Source organism: Gnatocerus cornutus, chromosome 10 (assembly GCF_029298725.1).
Source record: "Gnatocerus cornutus isolate USDA-ARS CGAHR chromosome 10, icGnaCorn1.1, whole genome shotgun sequence".
Lineage (NCBI taxonomy): Eukaryota > Metazoa > Arthropoda > Insecta > Coleoptera > Tenebrionidae > Gnatocerus > Gnatocerus cornutus.
In genome coordinates, this window is record NC_142242.1 from 2,246,997 (window position 1) to 2,262,181 (window position 15,185).

The window sequence follows — 15,185 nt, forward strand, 5'->3', positions numbered from 1 at the left end:
AAGTTGATTAAAAATCCGTTTGAGGCTCGAATTTTAATTACGAAAATACCGAAAGCCGATTTTAACGATATTTCGCATGAGGAAGTAAAACAACTCCCGATCAAGCTATTTAGGTGGCTTTGAAGTTTTGTGATTGCTTTGAGATGGAATAAAAATTCGGTTATTAGATGAAGTGCGATTGCTAATAAAGCCTTTTTCTTGCTTTTCTCGAAACGTGTTTGTAAGTAATTTTCAGGGTAAATGACAATATCTCTGATATAGGATACCGAACACTGAAACACACGTCATTAGGTTAGTGCCTCACGTTTTCACAATAGCTGCTTCTCCCTATATGTGCGTGCTTCTTTACTGACTCAGCCACCCTTTTACAAATACTTGAGGGCATGAATTAGGAGATAACATGAGTTTTAAGAGTGTTTTTTGCGTACAATTAAGGATAATTATGCGGAATGGAGTAAAGAAGCACGTACAGTTTGTAAATAGATTGGAGCCCCAAAGTCGTTCAAATAATGATATCGTAGCTTCCTGCAAAGACACAGAACGCTTACTGTAAACAGTGAAATGAGCTTTATGCAACTTAAATTCCATTCCATTTTGTACATTTGCCCCAAATAAAAGCGGGGGATTTCTACATTCAAATTTCTCAGCACCTCCGAATTATCGAGTATTGGTCATATTGAACTGGAGGTGACGAGTTTTTTCCACTTAGAAATCCCTTATAATTTTTTATACAACAATTTGCTTTTAGATACTGCAACTATTTTAACACAATCTTACTCAAAGAAATCTCTTTCCACTACAAGATAATTGTCACTATTTTCCACTTTGTTTTCATGGTGATCTGTGATATTGACACAAGTGTACACTAAGTAACAAAGTCAATGGCGGCTTGAATTATTGCCTTTTGTGGAAAGGTTAAGGACAGGTGTCACTTCCACCTCGGAATCACGATTTTGCCATTTTTATTTTTAGAAAATTCAGTGAAGGTTTTTCCGGGGTGCAGTGAAGCAGACTTAGATATAGAGACATGACAATACATTTATTATACTCGTCTATAAAAAGTCAAGAAAATCTTTTTTTTTGTAGGATAAAGTATGTTTTGGGCAGCACGTGTTCGCGTCATAAAGATAATCGTACAAAACGTTTCGTGAAATCTGAAGTAATTTTTTTGAAGAGGACTCTCGGCCGCAATCTTTCCCGAGGACATAAAGTTTGTTATTTACTGTACACTCCCCAGTAGTTCAGCTGTCTATCCAATTTAAACTTTTTCATCGTTGATACAAAAACAAAAGTTTATACGAATTTGATTTTGATTAGAATCCGATAGATAGCGGATACTAGAGAACAGTGGGCTGAGCATGGCAGTGGGGGTGCTTTTGTGTTAAAATAGTGTTGTCTTTGAGAAAGCGCTTGATTGGGTCGTTAACACGAACTCTGGCTTAAATTGAAAAAACAGACGGCTTAGCTGTAGATTTGTGGAGATGGTGTTAATGCCCCAACATAACTCGAGTTAATTCAAAAATATCTTGGGAATTGTTATAACTCGTTTGCAGCTACGGAAGCCTGTGTCAACTCTTTCCATCCCTGGGGCGGTGAAAAATTCGAGTAGAGACTCGGCAGGAGGGAGGATGCAGCAAGAGGAGTCGGGTGTCGCTCTTGTGGGTCACGTGGATTACCCTCGGTTTATGGAAGAGAGGACTATAGGGAGTGGAGTGTACAAAGGGCCTTCGTCTGGTAGCCTCAAGCACAAACCTAATGTTGGATACCGGTTAGGGAGACGTAAAGCTCTTTTTGAAAAAAGAAAGCGGATTAGTGATTACGCTTTAGTTATGGGAATGTTTGGAATTATTGTTATGGTTATAGAAAATGAACTCTCAAGTGCTGGCGTTTATCGCAAAGTAAGTTATCGACAAGATCTAACATTTCTTATCTTTTTATTTTCAGGACGATTTTTACTCAATTGCGCTCAAAACTCTGATATCTGTTTCGACTGTGATTCTTTTAGGCCTCATCGTGGCCTACCATGCTTTAGAAGTGCAGGTAAGGACACCACCAATTTTTTAAAGTGGCCAATATTGGTGTTGCCACGGATAGAAGTCTAGACAAAATAAATAAAATATTCCCGATTTCCGAAATCCGTTCCTTTTAAACGAAATTCTACGTCGCAGTAAAAGTCAAAAACTGCAATTTCTCCACCGCCAAAGGTCATACTGATGCTCTTTGTCGATTGCGACTGCGACTTTATGCCACAAGGCGAAACAATCAACTCGACATACTATAAAACGCTAAAATGACTAAGAGAAACCATCGCAGACTAAAAGGTAGGAATATTCTGCATAACAATGCTGGCAGGTCTATGCAAGACAAAATTTCAGAGGGAAATATTCTGAAACTTACGATACAGATTTAACGCTGCGGTTCTATCCTGCAGTTCTAACTAGATTAAACTTGTATAGTGCATCAAACGCGAGGAAAAAACTTACAAACAAAAAGTTTATTTCATTTTTGCGACGTCTTAAAACTCTTTGTTCTTTGAGGTGGAGATTTTCAAGAACGCGCTTTGATTCTTTACACTGTTTTGTTTTTCGCAGCAAATTTAGTCGTCCTCTTTTCTGGCGACAAAGTGCATATCGAGAGAGCAATTAGACACTATTCAATAAAGCGTTAAAAATTCAAGAGCCATTTCGACTAAAAAAGTTTGGTAGTTAAGTTAATTGTAGATAAAAGGGCGAACATTGTTGTGAATATAAAACCTTGAATGTTTTGTCATTGATAAATTATACAATAAAAGTAAATATTGATCTGTGAGAAAATTAATATAGCACGGAAGTGATGTGTTAAATGTTTTACGACCCAACTTTAAGTTCGGTGCAAAAAATAGAAAATCTCACGTCTTGCAATACAGTTGGTGCTGCGAATTTAGGAAATACTGAATTTTCGAATTTTCGTCTCTCAAGACGTTACGGCGTAATTTCCTAACTTTTTTGAAGTTGCAGAGTTGATTCAGCAAATATCGTGTGCTTAGTAGCTTAATAATCATAAATGCCAACTTCAGTGAAATAAGACAGAGGAGTAGCACGAATTTCAAAAGGAGATCTTCAAAGGCGCGCACTACTTTAAAGTCACTGAAAGGAATATTTCGAAGTCACAGAATAAAACAATAATGCCTGCACTTTTAATTTCCTAGAAAGTTTTGTCTTATAATCAATACATCAATCTGGAATATTAAATGGCGTGGTGGAATATATTTTCAATGCTGGGAATTCCAACTGCTTTTAAAGTTTGTCGGATATAAAAAACTTGTTTTAAAGGAATGGATCGAGAAATGTTGTCTTGTTGCTCATTGCAAGATTTGGTTGTTGTTGCAGCTTTTCATGATAGACAACTGCGCGGACGATTGGCGAATCGCGATGACTTGGCAAAGGATTTGCCAAATCACCATGGAACTAGTCATATGTGCAGTGCATCCGATTCCAGGACACTATCGGTTTGTGTGGACAACAAAACTGGCGAATAAGGCCGGTGGGATCGGATCAAAGTGTGTACCGTACGACGTGCCCTTATCTTTACCGATGTTCCTGCGGCTTTACTTAATCTGCAGAGTGATGTTACTGCATAGTAAGTTGTTTACGGACGCATCGTCGCGCAGCATAGGAGCTCTTAATCGAATTAATTTTAATACGCGATTCGTCTTAAAAACTCTCATGACCATCTGCCCCGGGACAGTGCTCTTAGTTTTTATGGTTTCCTTGTGGATTATTGCCAGCTGGACATTGCGGCAGTGCGAAAGGTATATCTTTTGCATTATTCATAACTTTTCGCTTCTACCGCTTTTAGTAGCATTTAACCGCATCCTCGGCGACCCCTTCATCATTGACCCTTCACATCAAACTCATCAAAGCTCACCAGCACTGTGTGGAGGACTCATTCACAAACAAACGATTATCCTACACGATCGAAATTCACTTTGCACATTTCAATTTTTTTATACACCTTGCACAAATTCATTCTTATGACGATCCTTAAATGATCCGAAAGGATAAGAATCTTTGGTCGGATCAGTTAGGAATTATCGTGAAATTAGGAAATTTTAAGAACCAACAATACAAATTTCAATTGACGAGTTTTGACACAAGTTAAATTTCAGGTTTTCTGTACACTCGTCGTGTATTCGAAAAATGAGTTTCATTGTTTCAAACTGTGGGTTGGTCTATTTCTATAATTTCTGCTAACAAAGCATTACTATAGGCAATATCGAGTGACAATGGAGTTCGCAACAAAGCGTCTTCCTGTTTCTAACAAATTAGTTAATTGAACAAACAGCAATTTAAAGGGCTGACATTTGTATCCGTAATGAGATTATTCCTTGAAGGAAGAAACTTTAGTCTTGTAACTCGATATTCCCATTTTGGGAGTCGCGTCGGAGTCGTTCTCTTTCATGCACAATTGCATCGTGAAAGGGTCATTTACCTCGCGATTATTGCCTTTAGTTATGCCTCCTCACCAGGATAATTCGTTACAGGTTCCACGATGAAGAACACGCGAACCTGCTTAATGCTATGTGGCTGATAGCGATCACTTTCCTGAGCGTTGGCTTCGGAGATATTGTTCCCAACACGTACTGTGGAAGGGGCATTGCGGTCAGCACGGGCATCATGGTAAGCCAAAAATCCACATCCTGGCATTTGTAAGTAATGCGAAAAGCCATCGCAGAACACACCTCACTGACTAGTAAAAATTTCGCTAATTTTCTCGACGTTTCCCGTAAACTCGCCACTTTGTCCCACTTGACAAATTCGGCCGTTTTGCTCTCGTCCTAAACCTCATTTCTCACTTTTGTACGCAGACATTTCCAAGACTCGGTGTCTATAAACCTCCAGATTATTCCGTAACACAATTATGACTGTAGTCACAACACCCCCAAAATAAAAGCTCTCAAAACGACACTTAATATAATTTAAACACCGCACAAAAATAAATTAGTTTCATCAAGTGTTACGCAAAGTTAATCAGTTGGCTAACGACATCGTAAAAGTTTGACAAGATTCCGCTCTTACGTATCATTTTTCTTGCGGTCACGTTCGGATTCTCATTCCCTAAATGTTATGACCAACTTTTACGTTATTGCAGGAACGCTTTTAAATAAGATTGCATTTTATAGCCATAGAGCCAAACCCTCAGACCTCATTAATTTAAAAGTAACTTCCAATGTTTTGTTTCACTGTATCTGCATAACTGCAACATCGAACCTCCACTGCAATTCCCTCAGGAATAACGCAAAGAAATGGGAACTTTCGATGTGGTTTATCGAGGACGTGTGATTTAAACGTGACAGCGAGATACGAGGTTTCTTATCTGAGGTGAAACAAATTTTATGGATGGCTTAAAATCGCAGAGCTTTAATTAGAAACTTTTGTATTAGATTTTAGAGAATCTCAAACATAACAGACTCTCTAAAACTGATTCTTGTCGTTGCCCGTGAGTCAGTGAAAAGGCAGTTTTATGAAGAATATAAAAACGTTATCGCAATCTTCACGAAAACGAAATTAACCTTTGTAACAAATTAAACTTGTCACACCCGTCTCTTATTTTAGACTCGGTATTTTAATAACAATGTGAATGACGAAGGGAAATAAGAGAAGTTTATGCAAAGAATTCGTTCAACAGCAGAAAATGTATGTGTGCGTTCGAAATTGTAGCTATCAAGAAGTTTATAAATCTCATAAGTTGACGTTAATGCACGCTAGAAATTAGCGAAGGAGAAAAAAAGCGAGTAAATTAGTTATAGGTGCAGTAAACTGGATAACACTTTTGTTCCTGCGCGTGGAATATTGCGAAGTTCCGGACGTTCCTGCAGGATTTGTGAATCTGGGTGACGTCCAGATTGTCGTAAATACAGATAATTGTCGATATAGTTAAATTACTGAAGCGAACAGAGACATAAAAATCGTCGGCTTTTATTGTCTAGTCTAGTGAGAATGTCTGTGAATTTATTCTTTGTTTTTTAGGGAGCTGGCTGCACGGCATTACTAGTGGCTGTGGTGTCGAGAAAATTGGAACTAACTCGAGCGGAGAAGCATGTGCATAATTTTATGATGGACACCCAGTTAACAAAAAGGGTGAGTTTGATATAGAACTATCAGTTTTGGTATGTAATGTGTGAATTGCAGCTAAAAAACGCCGCCGCCAACGTTTTGCGAGAAACTTGGTTAATTTATAAACATACAAGGCTAGTGAAAAGGGTAAACCCTGGTAGAGTTCGGACTCATCAAAGAAAATTTTTACTCGCAATTTACGCGTAAGGGTTTTAATGAGGCATTGAGATTTGATACTATTGAATTCTGTTTAGGTTACGTAAAGTTAAAATGGACCAACGCAAATTAATGGACAATGCCAACACCATAACAGACATGGCAAAGGTAAATTTTACGATGATCACGCGAATGAATTCCTTAGGATAAAATTAATGACAGGGTTGTTAGGAGAAGGGTTTTATTAAATTGGGTGTGGCGAAACCGAGTTGTTTTATGGCTCTTGAGTTTTGCCCACATTAGCACTGTTCTAACATATGTAACTTGCAGACACAAAACACCGTGTATGAGATTGTTTCCGATATGAGTACAAGGCAAGATACACTCGAAGATCGTTTGACGACTATGGAGGATAAGATAGTAGCACTCCAGGAACAATTAGAGTTGTTGCCAGACCTTATTGCTACTAGAATTCAAGCTCAGGTAGCGTTCAATTAGCTTAGAAGCTTGTAGTATTTTTTGTGATTATAGGCGGAGAAAATGGAGCAAAGACGTAATTTTTTGCATCCAGAATCCGCAGCTGGTCTTCAACAGGCTCGTAGTGTTCCCCCTGGATGTCCTTGGCCTGGTCCTGCTTTAGCTCCTGCTGGAAAGCAATCTGCAGCCTCTTCTGTCGCACAGAGTTGATTTCCTTATTGGGATTAACTATGCAACACAGTATTTAGTCGGTATATATATTTTAATGAACATCATGGATAGAATTACTTTTCATATGAACTTTACTCATTTCTGGCCTATTTTTCTCAATCTAAGCGAAGCTACCTAATTTATAAAACCATGATGAACAATACTAAATATATATTGAAATTTTAGAGCCTTATCTATATACAGTATTAGTAATAATACAACCACGTTGATACTAATAGGCGTTAGATACTCAGTAACGATTTGCCATTTTCATCGATCATAAACTCATAAAATACTATAATCATATTTTAGCCAATAGCAGCCAATCCAAATTTATAATCAAACTTAAACTAACACTCATGTGCCAATGAATTCATTGCATTTTGTTCTCTTCTACGAACTAATCTATTTTCGGATGATTGTATCTATTTTCTATATGGCCTGAACTTGAAAGTGACTAGTCATTTTCTTACCTCGGTCTAAGTTTTAGAACAATAGCGTAGATTCAATTGGCTATAATTAAAATAATGTTGCCAATTAAATGGCTTACTACCAATTATATGAAACTTCAGCCAAAATAAGTCTAATTCCATTATAGAGGCTTCTTTAGATGCTTTGATTCCAGTAATTATTTAATAATGTGACTGAAGTTTTAGACATAGATCCGCTATATGATTATAGTATTTTGTTTCTAAACTATAAATCAACGATAAGCACAGTTACTTTGTGAATACACAGTTCATAATTCCTCTTAACAAAATTACAATAGTCATGCCAATCCTTTCATTTTCTATTGTATCAAAATAGTGACGGTTTTTTATTGTAGATAATGTACAGAAGTTATCAGTACTAAAACTAATTTAGTTGAAATTTTTGTCTCTAATACTGTTTTAGACTGTTCTCGTGGAATGTCAAATTTTACACGGTTTTACTGATGTAAAATCGTATAAATAGTTTCTAAAACAATACATCAACTAGTGCATTTTTAAACAATGAGTACTTCCACAATTGACAAAAAGTATATTATTGATAAACATATTTCTTATTCAGGAATTTCGCACCAAGTGTATCATTGTTTCACCAATTTATACAGTTTTTGTAGATTTTCCGTTGGAGTTCTCATTTCATTCTCAGTTTGTAAATAGTCTTAAGTAAATACTGGATAAGAAATATGAGTGTGAAAGTAAAGCTTTAGATTTGATAAATCAGTGAAAATACTGGTGTGATAGTGTATGGTGCACCTTAAGCATTATATATATTCAGAGGTCCAAATTGTTAAACTGTTAGAGTTTTCTGCAATTTCACAAGTTTTATAAGCATATATTATATAATTTAGTATATACCCTATATTATACAAGACATATATCAGCATAGTTAGCCTGTTTTAAATTTCTTAGCGTTATATATTTTCAAGTGCATTTTCATGTTACCCTACTCATGTTACCAACGAATAAACTACTAGTTTCCTAGAACATTCGTTTCTTACTATTGCCCTCAACAAAAATATCTGAAAGTGATCTGAATTGAGAACATAACGAAGTGAAAGACAAACATGCAGCCGCTAGCCATACACGGATGCGATCAACTACTAATTTATGAGACCTCAGATTCAATTAATTTTTTTAATGTTTTTACAAAAAGAGCGTAAACATTCTTCACTCTTGCCAAATATGAACCTGTTGCAATCAACAAGTCCGTTTTTTATAATCTAATGATGACCTTTTTAGATTGAAATTTGACACTTTGTTAAACGGAGGTGTGTAGTAGCTACAACTTTATAACTTAATTAAAATTATAGAGAAAGTCTTTCGAAGTAAAAGAAATATGGAAATTTAATTTTTACCATTTCAATTTGCATATAATAATAATAAAAACCTCTCAAATGCCTATTAATTCCAAAATAAGATTTAACACAATTGCTAAAGTAGGCTATGAACTGTCAGTGATTTTCATTGGTCCTCACGTTTTGACAGTATATATGTCACTTTTTCACATTACTAAATTTAAATTTTACTTTCAGAAATAGAAGTTTGTAAAAAACGCTACCGAAGTACGTTTTAAGTAAAATTGAAGGAACAAAAAGAGATTTTAATCTTAGAAGAAAAAAGGAGCATGTAATCGGTGAAGCAACAAAAAGAGAATGTAAGAAATAGGAATGAAGACACTACAGGTATTACAATTAGATGATGTATATTCAGTCAAATTCTGCGATTATTTAGTAGTTATTTATTTGTAATTAATTATACCTACCTTGTTTGTACACCCAAATTTATTAATTCGTGTAGTCTAATGAAACCCACATTTTACTTGTTTCTTAATTTTTTGCTCAGTGGGATGTAAAGACAAACTTACATAATATGTGACCTAGTAGTCTTTTCATACTTTTGTAAGTTCAAAAACCCCAAATACGTTTATTTCGTCTTTATTTCATTCCTCACTCACTTTTCACAGTTTCAACACACTTTCCACTGAAACAACTTCGAAATAATGCGCTATTTTTTCTATAAAAACGTATATTGGACTTATAATCTAACAACGATATCTTCACATTATCTTAGAAGCGAATCGTACTGATCCACCAAATACTGCTCCCATTACAATCCATGGTCGTACCGACCAATCAGCACTTCTGAGTACTGTTAGTTACAACAATAAAAATAATACCGATATATTTACAAAACGACTTACTCATCATAAACTAAAATTAAAAAGGGTTGATTTGAGTCGGGTTGAGCGGAGGCGTACCTAACTGGCGTATTTGAAGAACCTTGTGTTACGAGATCTTGTAGTTGTTGCTGTGGGTACCTCACTAAAGGCTTAACTTCATTTCTAACAAACTGTCCCTCTGAAGTTGTTTGTGGCACAAGATCTTGTGACGGATATCTTATTTCGTTTCTAACTAGTTGTTCATTTGAAGTACTCTGTGGTATAAGAACTTGTGGCTGATATCTGAGTTGTTCATTTGGAGGAGACTGTGGTGTAATTTCTTGTGGTTGGTACCTCACAGGAGATTGTACTTCTTGTCTAACAAGTTGCGTATTTGACGGAGTTTGTGGCACAATTTCTTGTGGTTGGTACCTCACGAGAGATCGTACTTCTTCTCTAACAAGTTGCGCATTTGGCGGAGTCTGTGGCACAATTTCTTGTGGTTGGTACCGTACAGGAGCTCGTACTTCCTCTCTGACAATTTGCGCGTTTGGAGGAGTTTGTGGTACAATCTCTTGTGGTTGGTACCGTACAGGAGCTCGTACTTCCTCTCTGACAATTTGCGCGTTTGAAGGAGTTTGTGGCACAATTTCTTGTGGTTGGTACCTTACGGCAGATCGTACTTCTTCTCTAACAAGTCCATTTGTAGCGGGTTGTGTTACAAGATCTTGTGGTTGATACCTTACGACAGACTTAACTTCTTCTCCAACGAATTCTCGAAGATTTTGTGGCTGTTGGCGTCTGGGAGATTTAAGTTCCTCTTTAAAGTACTGTCCATTTGTTGTAGGTTCCGTCACAAAATTTTGTGTTTGGAGTTGGTACCTAACAGGATACTTAATCTCCTCTCTAAAGAACTGTCCGTTTAAGTAAGTTGGTCTTTTCTTCGTCCTTCTAGGGTAGTGAAGTCCCTTCTTTTTAATAACATTTTCGGGTTTAAATTTAGCGATTGGTGCTCCCGTGGACTGTTCATCGTAATCTTGGTACTTCTGAACCGGAACGTAGTTATTATAAGATGCTGCTTCTTCAGGTTCGGCGTCTTCAGCGGATTCTTCAACTTGGTAGCCACGTTTTTCCGTTCGGTATCTGACGGGTGCTAGTTTAAGAGTGTTAGTTTGTCGTTCAGAAGCAGTGTGGTATTTGTATTGTGTCGATGGATACATTTTTTGTGTAAATGGTTTACTTGTGACGTAAACTGTCGGTTCTTCTTCTTGTTCAGCGATTAAAGCGTTTTGGTATTCAACTGAGTGGCGAGTTTTTGGTTGGACCGGTGTGATGATTTGCCGTCTGTCATACTGATATTGTGGATATGTTTGCCTAAAATGAGTTAAGAGATTAAATTTGTTGTAACATAAGACGAGTCACGGATAGTTAATTGCATGCGTAACTATGAAGAGTGCGTGGTGAAGTGTTGATTTGACAATGTTAGAGTGCGTGTACCATCATGCTCCGGATTAATCACCCATCGACTTTTAGATATAACAAGTTTATTTAAAAAAATATGTCAAAGTACAATAACAATAGTTATTCCACGTATATACCTAAAGACTACTTTAAAACTAGAATTTTATTCAACGTAACTTGCGGGGGTCCCCAAATTCCTATAAAATCTAACACTGGAATTTTGTAATTCTTGCCTGTAAGAAACAGACGGTCCACGTCCTTGTCTAATTGGCACTTCCGCTGTTGGTTGGTACGTCAAATCCGCAGATTGGTACTGAGGAAGGTGCTTGCTTTCTTCCTGGTACTGCCTAGTCAGATATCGCGGACGTACTTCCGGTTCAGGTTGTTGGTACTGAGGTCTTCTCGACAAACTTTCGCGTTGATATTTCGGTAGAGGTTGATACAAGTACTCATCTTTCACTTCTTGTTCTTCGTATTTCACCGGTTTTGACCCTCGAGGTAAAGGCCGTCTATAAGCCGGTTCATCTTGATATTTCAAACCTGATTGATATTCGTACTGATCTTCATGTTGATACTTAGAAACCGGAGGCTGATATTCTTCAGGTTCACTTTGTTCAGATTGGTACTTCGGCTCAGATGGATATTTTGGTTCGGTTTGGTACTTTGGCTTCCTTCTAGGAAGTCGAGTTGTAGTTCTTTGCTTCGTTGCTCTCACTGGAGCTTGAGTTTGGTACTCCAACTCTTTTTGTTCAGGGTACAATAAAGAATCTTCAATCGGATAATTTTCAGGTTTAGAATAAATATTTCTGGAAGCTAAAGGTTGTTGGTACCGGATTGACTCAGATGATGTTAAACTGGTTCTTTGTGGAGGAACCTGAGGGTAATAGTCGTACTGTGAACTACTTGACTGTCTCGATGGAGTTGTTTTCTGTTTTTTACTCTTCTTCAAACTTTGAGGAATGTAAACAGATTTCGTTGGAGGGCTTTCGTCGTGAGTTTCAGCCGCAAGAAGTTTTTGTTGAGCAATTAACGCATTTTGGTAAGCCACTATGTTAAAATGCGGCGGCTTAGGTTTGAGTTGCTCTTGTTGCGTATCGAATTGATACTGCGGATACGATTTCCTAGAATGGAAAGAATTGATTACATTACGATGTTTAATTAGATGATCAGAGTTGAAGGACGTGGTATTAACTCTTTATGCAATCGTTCGAAATTATTGGAAAGGTTAAAAGTGAGCGAAACGGTATAAATCGTGATGTCAAGTTCAATAACATGAGTAGATTATCTTGTTGCACTTTCAATCGTCGTAAATTAACGATGCATAAAAAATGAAAGCAAAGAAAGAGTGCGATTAAGTAACGATAAAACCCGCTGAAATTTGGAATTATAAACGACTGCAATCATCTCAACACAAATCACTTTGCAAACGAGATGTCAATTATTGTGTCCCAGTTAGCATAATCGGTACTCACTGTTCAGGTTGCAAAACGTATCTGTATGGCTGTGGCTTCAAGGGGGTTTCTTCACTTTGTTCTTGTTTTAAAGCACTCTGTCCAGTGAACCGTAAATAATTTGTCGGTCTTTGGTATGCAGTTTTTGTGGTAGGGTTCACTTCCTTCAAGTATTGCTCCACCGGTTGAGCCGTCGGGGTGGGTGATTGCGGTTGTTTCTTCGCCGCAACTCTCAACCTCGCCAAATGATTATTCTTCAAAATTTCTTCATAATCCTTATGTGAAGGAGTCGTTGGTTGGTACCTATAAGCATCACTTTCAATCTTCTGACGCGATTGAGGTTGTGGCCGGTAGTAATCTTCTTCAGCTTCATCGTACTGATATGCAGTTGCTGGTATTCTTTCGGCACGTCTAAGAAAGAGTGTCATTTATTACCCCACGACATGACAGTTATTACCTGTTGGGTTTGTAGTAGTGCTTTTCTTCGGCGACATCCGGTTCTTCACCGCCGGCGAGACCTGAATACGGCAACACATATCTTGTTGGTCGCTCTTCGTCTCTTAACAGCTGACAATTACCGACGATTGCCAAAAGGAGCGCTGAAATTGGAAACATTACGTAAGAAGTTCATCGTTTTGAAAAGTGACCCCGATTTTGGTTTAGTGTGTCCATTTGTCAAATGATTTGCCATGAAACCGGTTCTGGCATTTGGCATCTCGCGTTTTTATGTTAATCGGGTTATTGACAGTGCAATACTTTTATGTAACTACTGCTGTCCGAAAGATCGACCATTTGTCATCTTCTCACCACTTTTATTTTCGTTGGCCTAGTTGTTATAATTGACAGACAATTTTGCCTTATGTTTGAACAATTTCTTATACTTTCGAGAAAATTAGTTGGAAATTATCCTATCAGCTTTCAAATCTTTTGAAGATCCGAATAGTTTTAAAAACGAAAGTACAATTAATTAAACTGAAACATAAAAAATGATCTAGTTTCTGCGATAAAAAACTTGACAAAGATGATAGAAAAGGAAATTTAGGTTGAATATGAAATCGAAATGATTCGAGAAAATTTATCGAAAGGATTCACTTTATGTAATTAAATTTCAACATGGAACTGTTTCAGATCACATTTTTTCGACATTCTCTGTAAATCGTTGCTTCCTTGAGTGCTCTGCAGTGGCCGAAAATTATTGCGTAAATTCTAAACTTGCATAAGAATGTTTAACGATTTTGCCAAAATTCTGACAGGATTACGACACGGTGACAGCTTGGGAGACTTTTTGGTAAAATTACGATTTTACATTCTCCGTTTTCTTAAAAAGGAGCAGCTTTGTGGGTTACTCAACAGGTGCCTGCCAAAAATAGTATTTATTAATAATGTCAAATCATCTGTTGAATTTTTGTAATAGTGGGATTTTTACGAGGCGTTATATAAAAATTACATCATTGCGATCGTCAAAGATTGATATTTATCGAATCTATAAATTTTGATTTATTGTAATATTTTATGATGTACTGCACCATGAAGAGTTATAATGAATTTAATACATTAAATTAGTTTTTACGATTTGAGCTAACGGGAAAAACAAACAATTTTTACGTGTATAGATAAAGTTTTTATGCTGCACTTTCCTGAACGCAGTGCTCGTAATTTCTCTGTAATCATCTATGTGCATCTTTTAGAACAAAACTGATGAGAAAATAGGATTCTGTAATGATTTGTTCTTAAAATTATGCATTTTTAACTTTGTTCAATAACTGAGAAATTTATATTACCGGAAATGTATTCATAGAAAAAAAAAGTCAAATATGAGAATTTAATAATAATTATTATAAAATTATTAGTTATTTATGGTCACGTTTATTGTTTTGCCGATTTTCCCATAACTATTTTATTTGAAATAATACATAAAATTTCAGGGTCGTGAAAATTATTTCTTTGCATTTAACAATAGGAGAGCGGTGATTCTGATTTATAATAATCCGAAATCGATGTCAGTTATCCAAATTATACAGAAAAATGTGTCAATTAAAAACTCGATGACTTTCTACGCTTTCACAGTGTCATGAAAATTGGCGCACTTTTCGCCGTCGAGCCACATTTGTTTGTAAACAAATCGCAAATTATAATAATTAAACAATTTCCAAACTAGTCGTGATAGAACACGATCAGTTACATAAACCCACGCCTAGGAAGAAATTAGTAAATTCAAGGTGAATGTTAGACTCGTTAGTTTAATCGTGATTTATCAATTACACCAAGATGACACTTATGCACGAAAAGTTTTTGTGATGCCTAAGAAATTTTTACCCAAAAACTTTGAATTTTTGGTTAAGCGAGATACCAAATCCTGGAGAAATGCACACACAATATCCAAACAAGACACAAGCACTAATTACCTATGGCAAATATTTTGAACATTTTGAAAAGGATGAACTGCTTAAAGTTTACGAAGAAACTAAGGCTGAAATGTGAAGATCGGCTTTTATAGGTAGTGCAAAAGAGAAAGGGTTCAAACGAAGACATTCATTCATGGAGCGGTTTTACAAGGTATATCCACGTATAAAATCGATGTTTAACGAATATTTTATCAGAAAATATATGAGGCGAGTATGAGGAAGAACCTGCTTCACTTTTATTTGGAAACATCTTATATATTTTAGTTATATAAATTGGATTTTTT

At 36.5% G+C, this 15,185-nt stretch overlaps 2 protein-coding genes across 6 annotated transcripts in view; one reads left to right on the forward strand and one right to left on the reverse strand.

Moving 5' to 3' along the window:
* Positions 1 to 8,410, forward strand: part of SK (small conductance calcium-activated potassium channel) — a 56,547-nt gene extending 48,137 nt beyond the window's left edge. For 4 of the 5 annotated variants that reach the window (XM_088047863.1, XM_088047864.1, XM_088047865.1 and 1 more), the window contains 9 exons: positions 1,554 to 1,898; positions 1,945 to 2,040; positions 3,369 to 3,790; positions 4,523 to 4,658; positions 6,009 to 6,119; positions 6,171 to 6,298; positions 6,350 to 6,419; positions 6,582 to 6,734; positions 6,783 to 8,410. In XM_088047863.1, coding sequence (XP_087903989.1) covers positions 1,554 to 1,898; positions 1,945 to 2,040; positions 3,369 to 3,790; positions 4,523 to 4,658; positions 6,009 to 6,119; positions 6,171 to 6,298; positions 6,350 to 6,419; positions 6,582 to 6,734; positions 6,783 to 6,938 — 1,617 coding nt within the window. In that variant the 3' untranslated portion in view covers positions 6,939 to 8,410. Of the gene's footprint in view, positions 1 to 1,553; positions 1,899 to 1,944; positions 2,041 to 3,368; positions 3,791 to 4,522; positions 4,659 to 6,008; positions 6,120 to 6,170; positions 6,303 to 6,349; positions 6,420 to 6,581; positions 6,735 to 6,782 lie in introns of those variants that run through there. The other variant, XM_088047867.1, reaches the window with a different exon arrangement.
* Positions 8,411 to 9,531: 1,121 nt separating this feature from the next.
* LOC148167099 (uncharacterized) lies at positions 9,532 to 13,454 on the reverse strand. Its single transcript, XM_088047224.1, has 4 exons — positions 12,954 to 13,454; positions 12,518 to 12,907; positions 11,279 to 12,166; positions 9,532 to 10,958 (listed from the first exon to the last, which is right to left on the reverse strand). The coding sequence occupies exons 1-4, from the start codon at positions 13,109 to 13,111 to the stop codon at positions 9,623 to 9,625; spliced, it is 2,772 nt and encodes a 923-aa protein (XP_087903350.1). The 5' UTR covers positions 13,112 to 13,454; the 3' UTR covers positions 9,532 to 9,622.
* Between the last annotated feature and the right edge of the window lie 1,731 nt (positions 13,455 to 15,185).

What these genes read in the sequence shown, in the direction of transcription:
- LOC148167099 (XM_088047224.1), bottom strand. Translation starts at nt 13,111, where the DNA reads ATGTTTCCAATTTCAGCGCTCCTTTTGGCAATCGTCGGTAATTGTCAG. An exon ending in CACTACTACAAACCCAACAG is followed by an intron (nt 12,908 to 12,953) that starts GTAATAACTGTC and finishes ACTCTTTCTTAG; the next exon opens with ACGTGCCGAAAGAATACCAG. An exon ending in TACGTTTTGCAACCTGAACA is followed by an intron (nt 12,167 to 12,517) that starts GTGAGTACCGAT and finishes TTTCCATTCTAG; the next exon opens with GAAATCGTATCCGCAGTATC.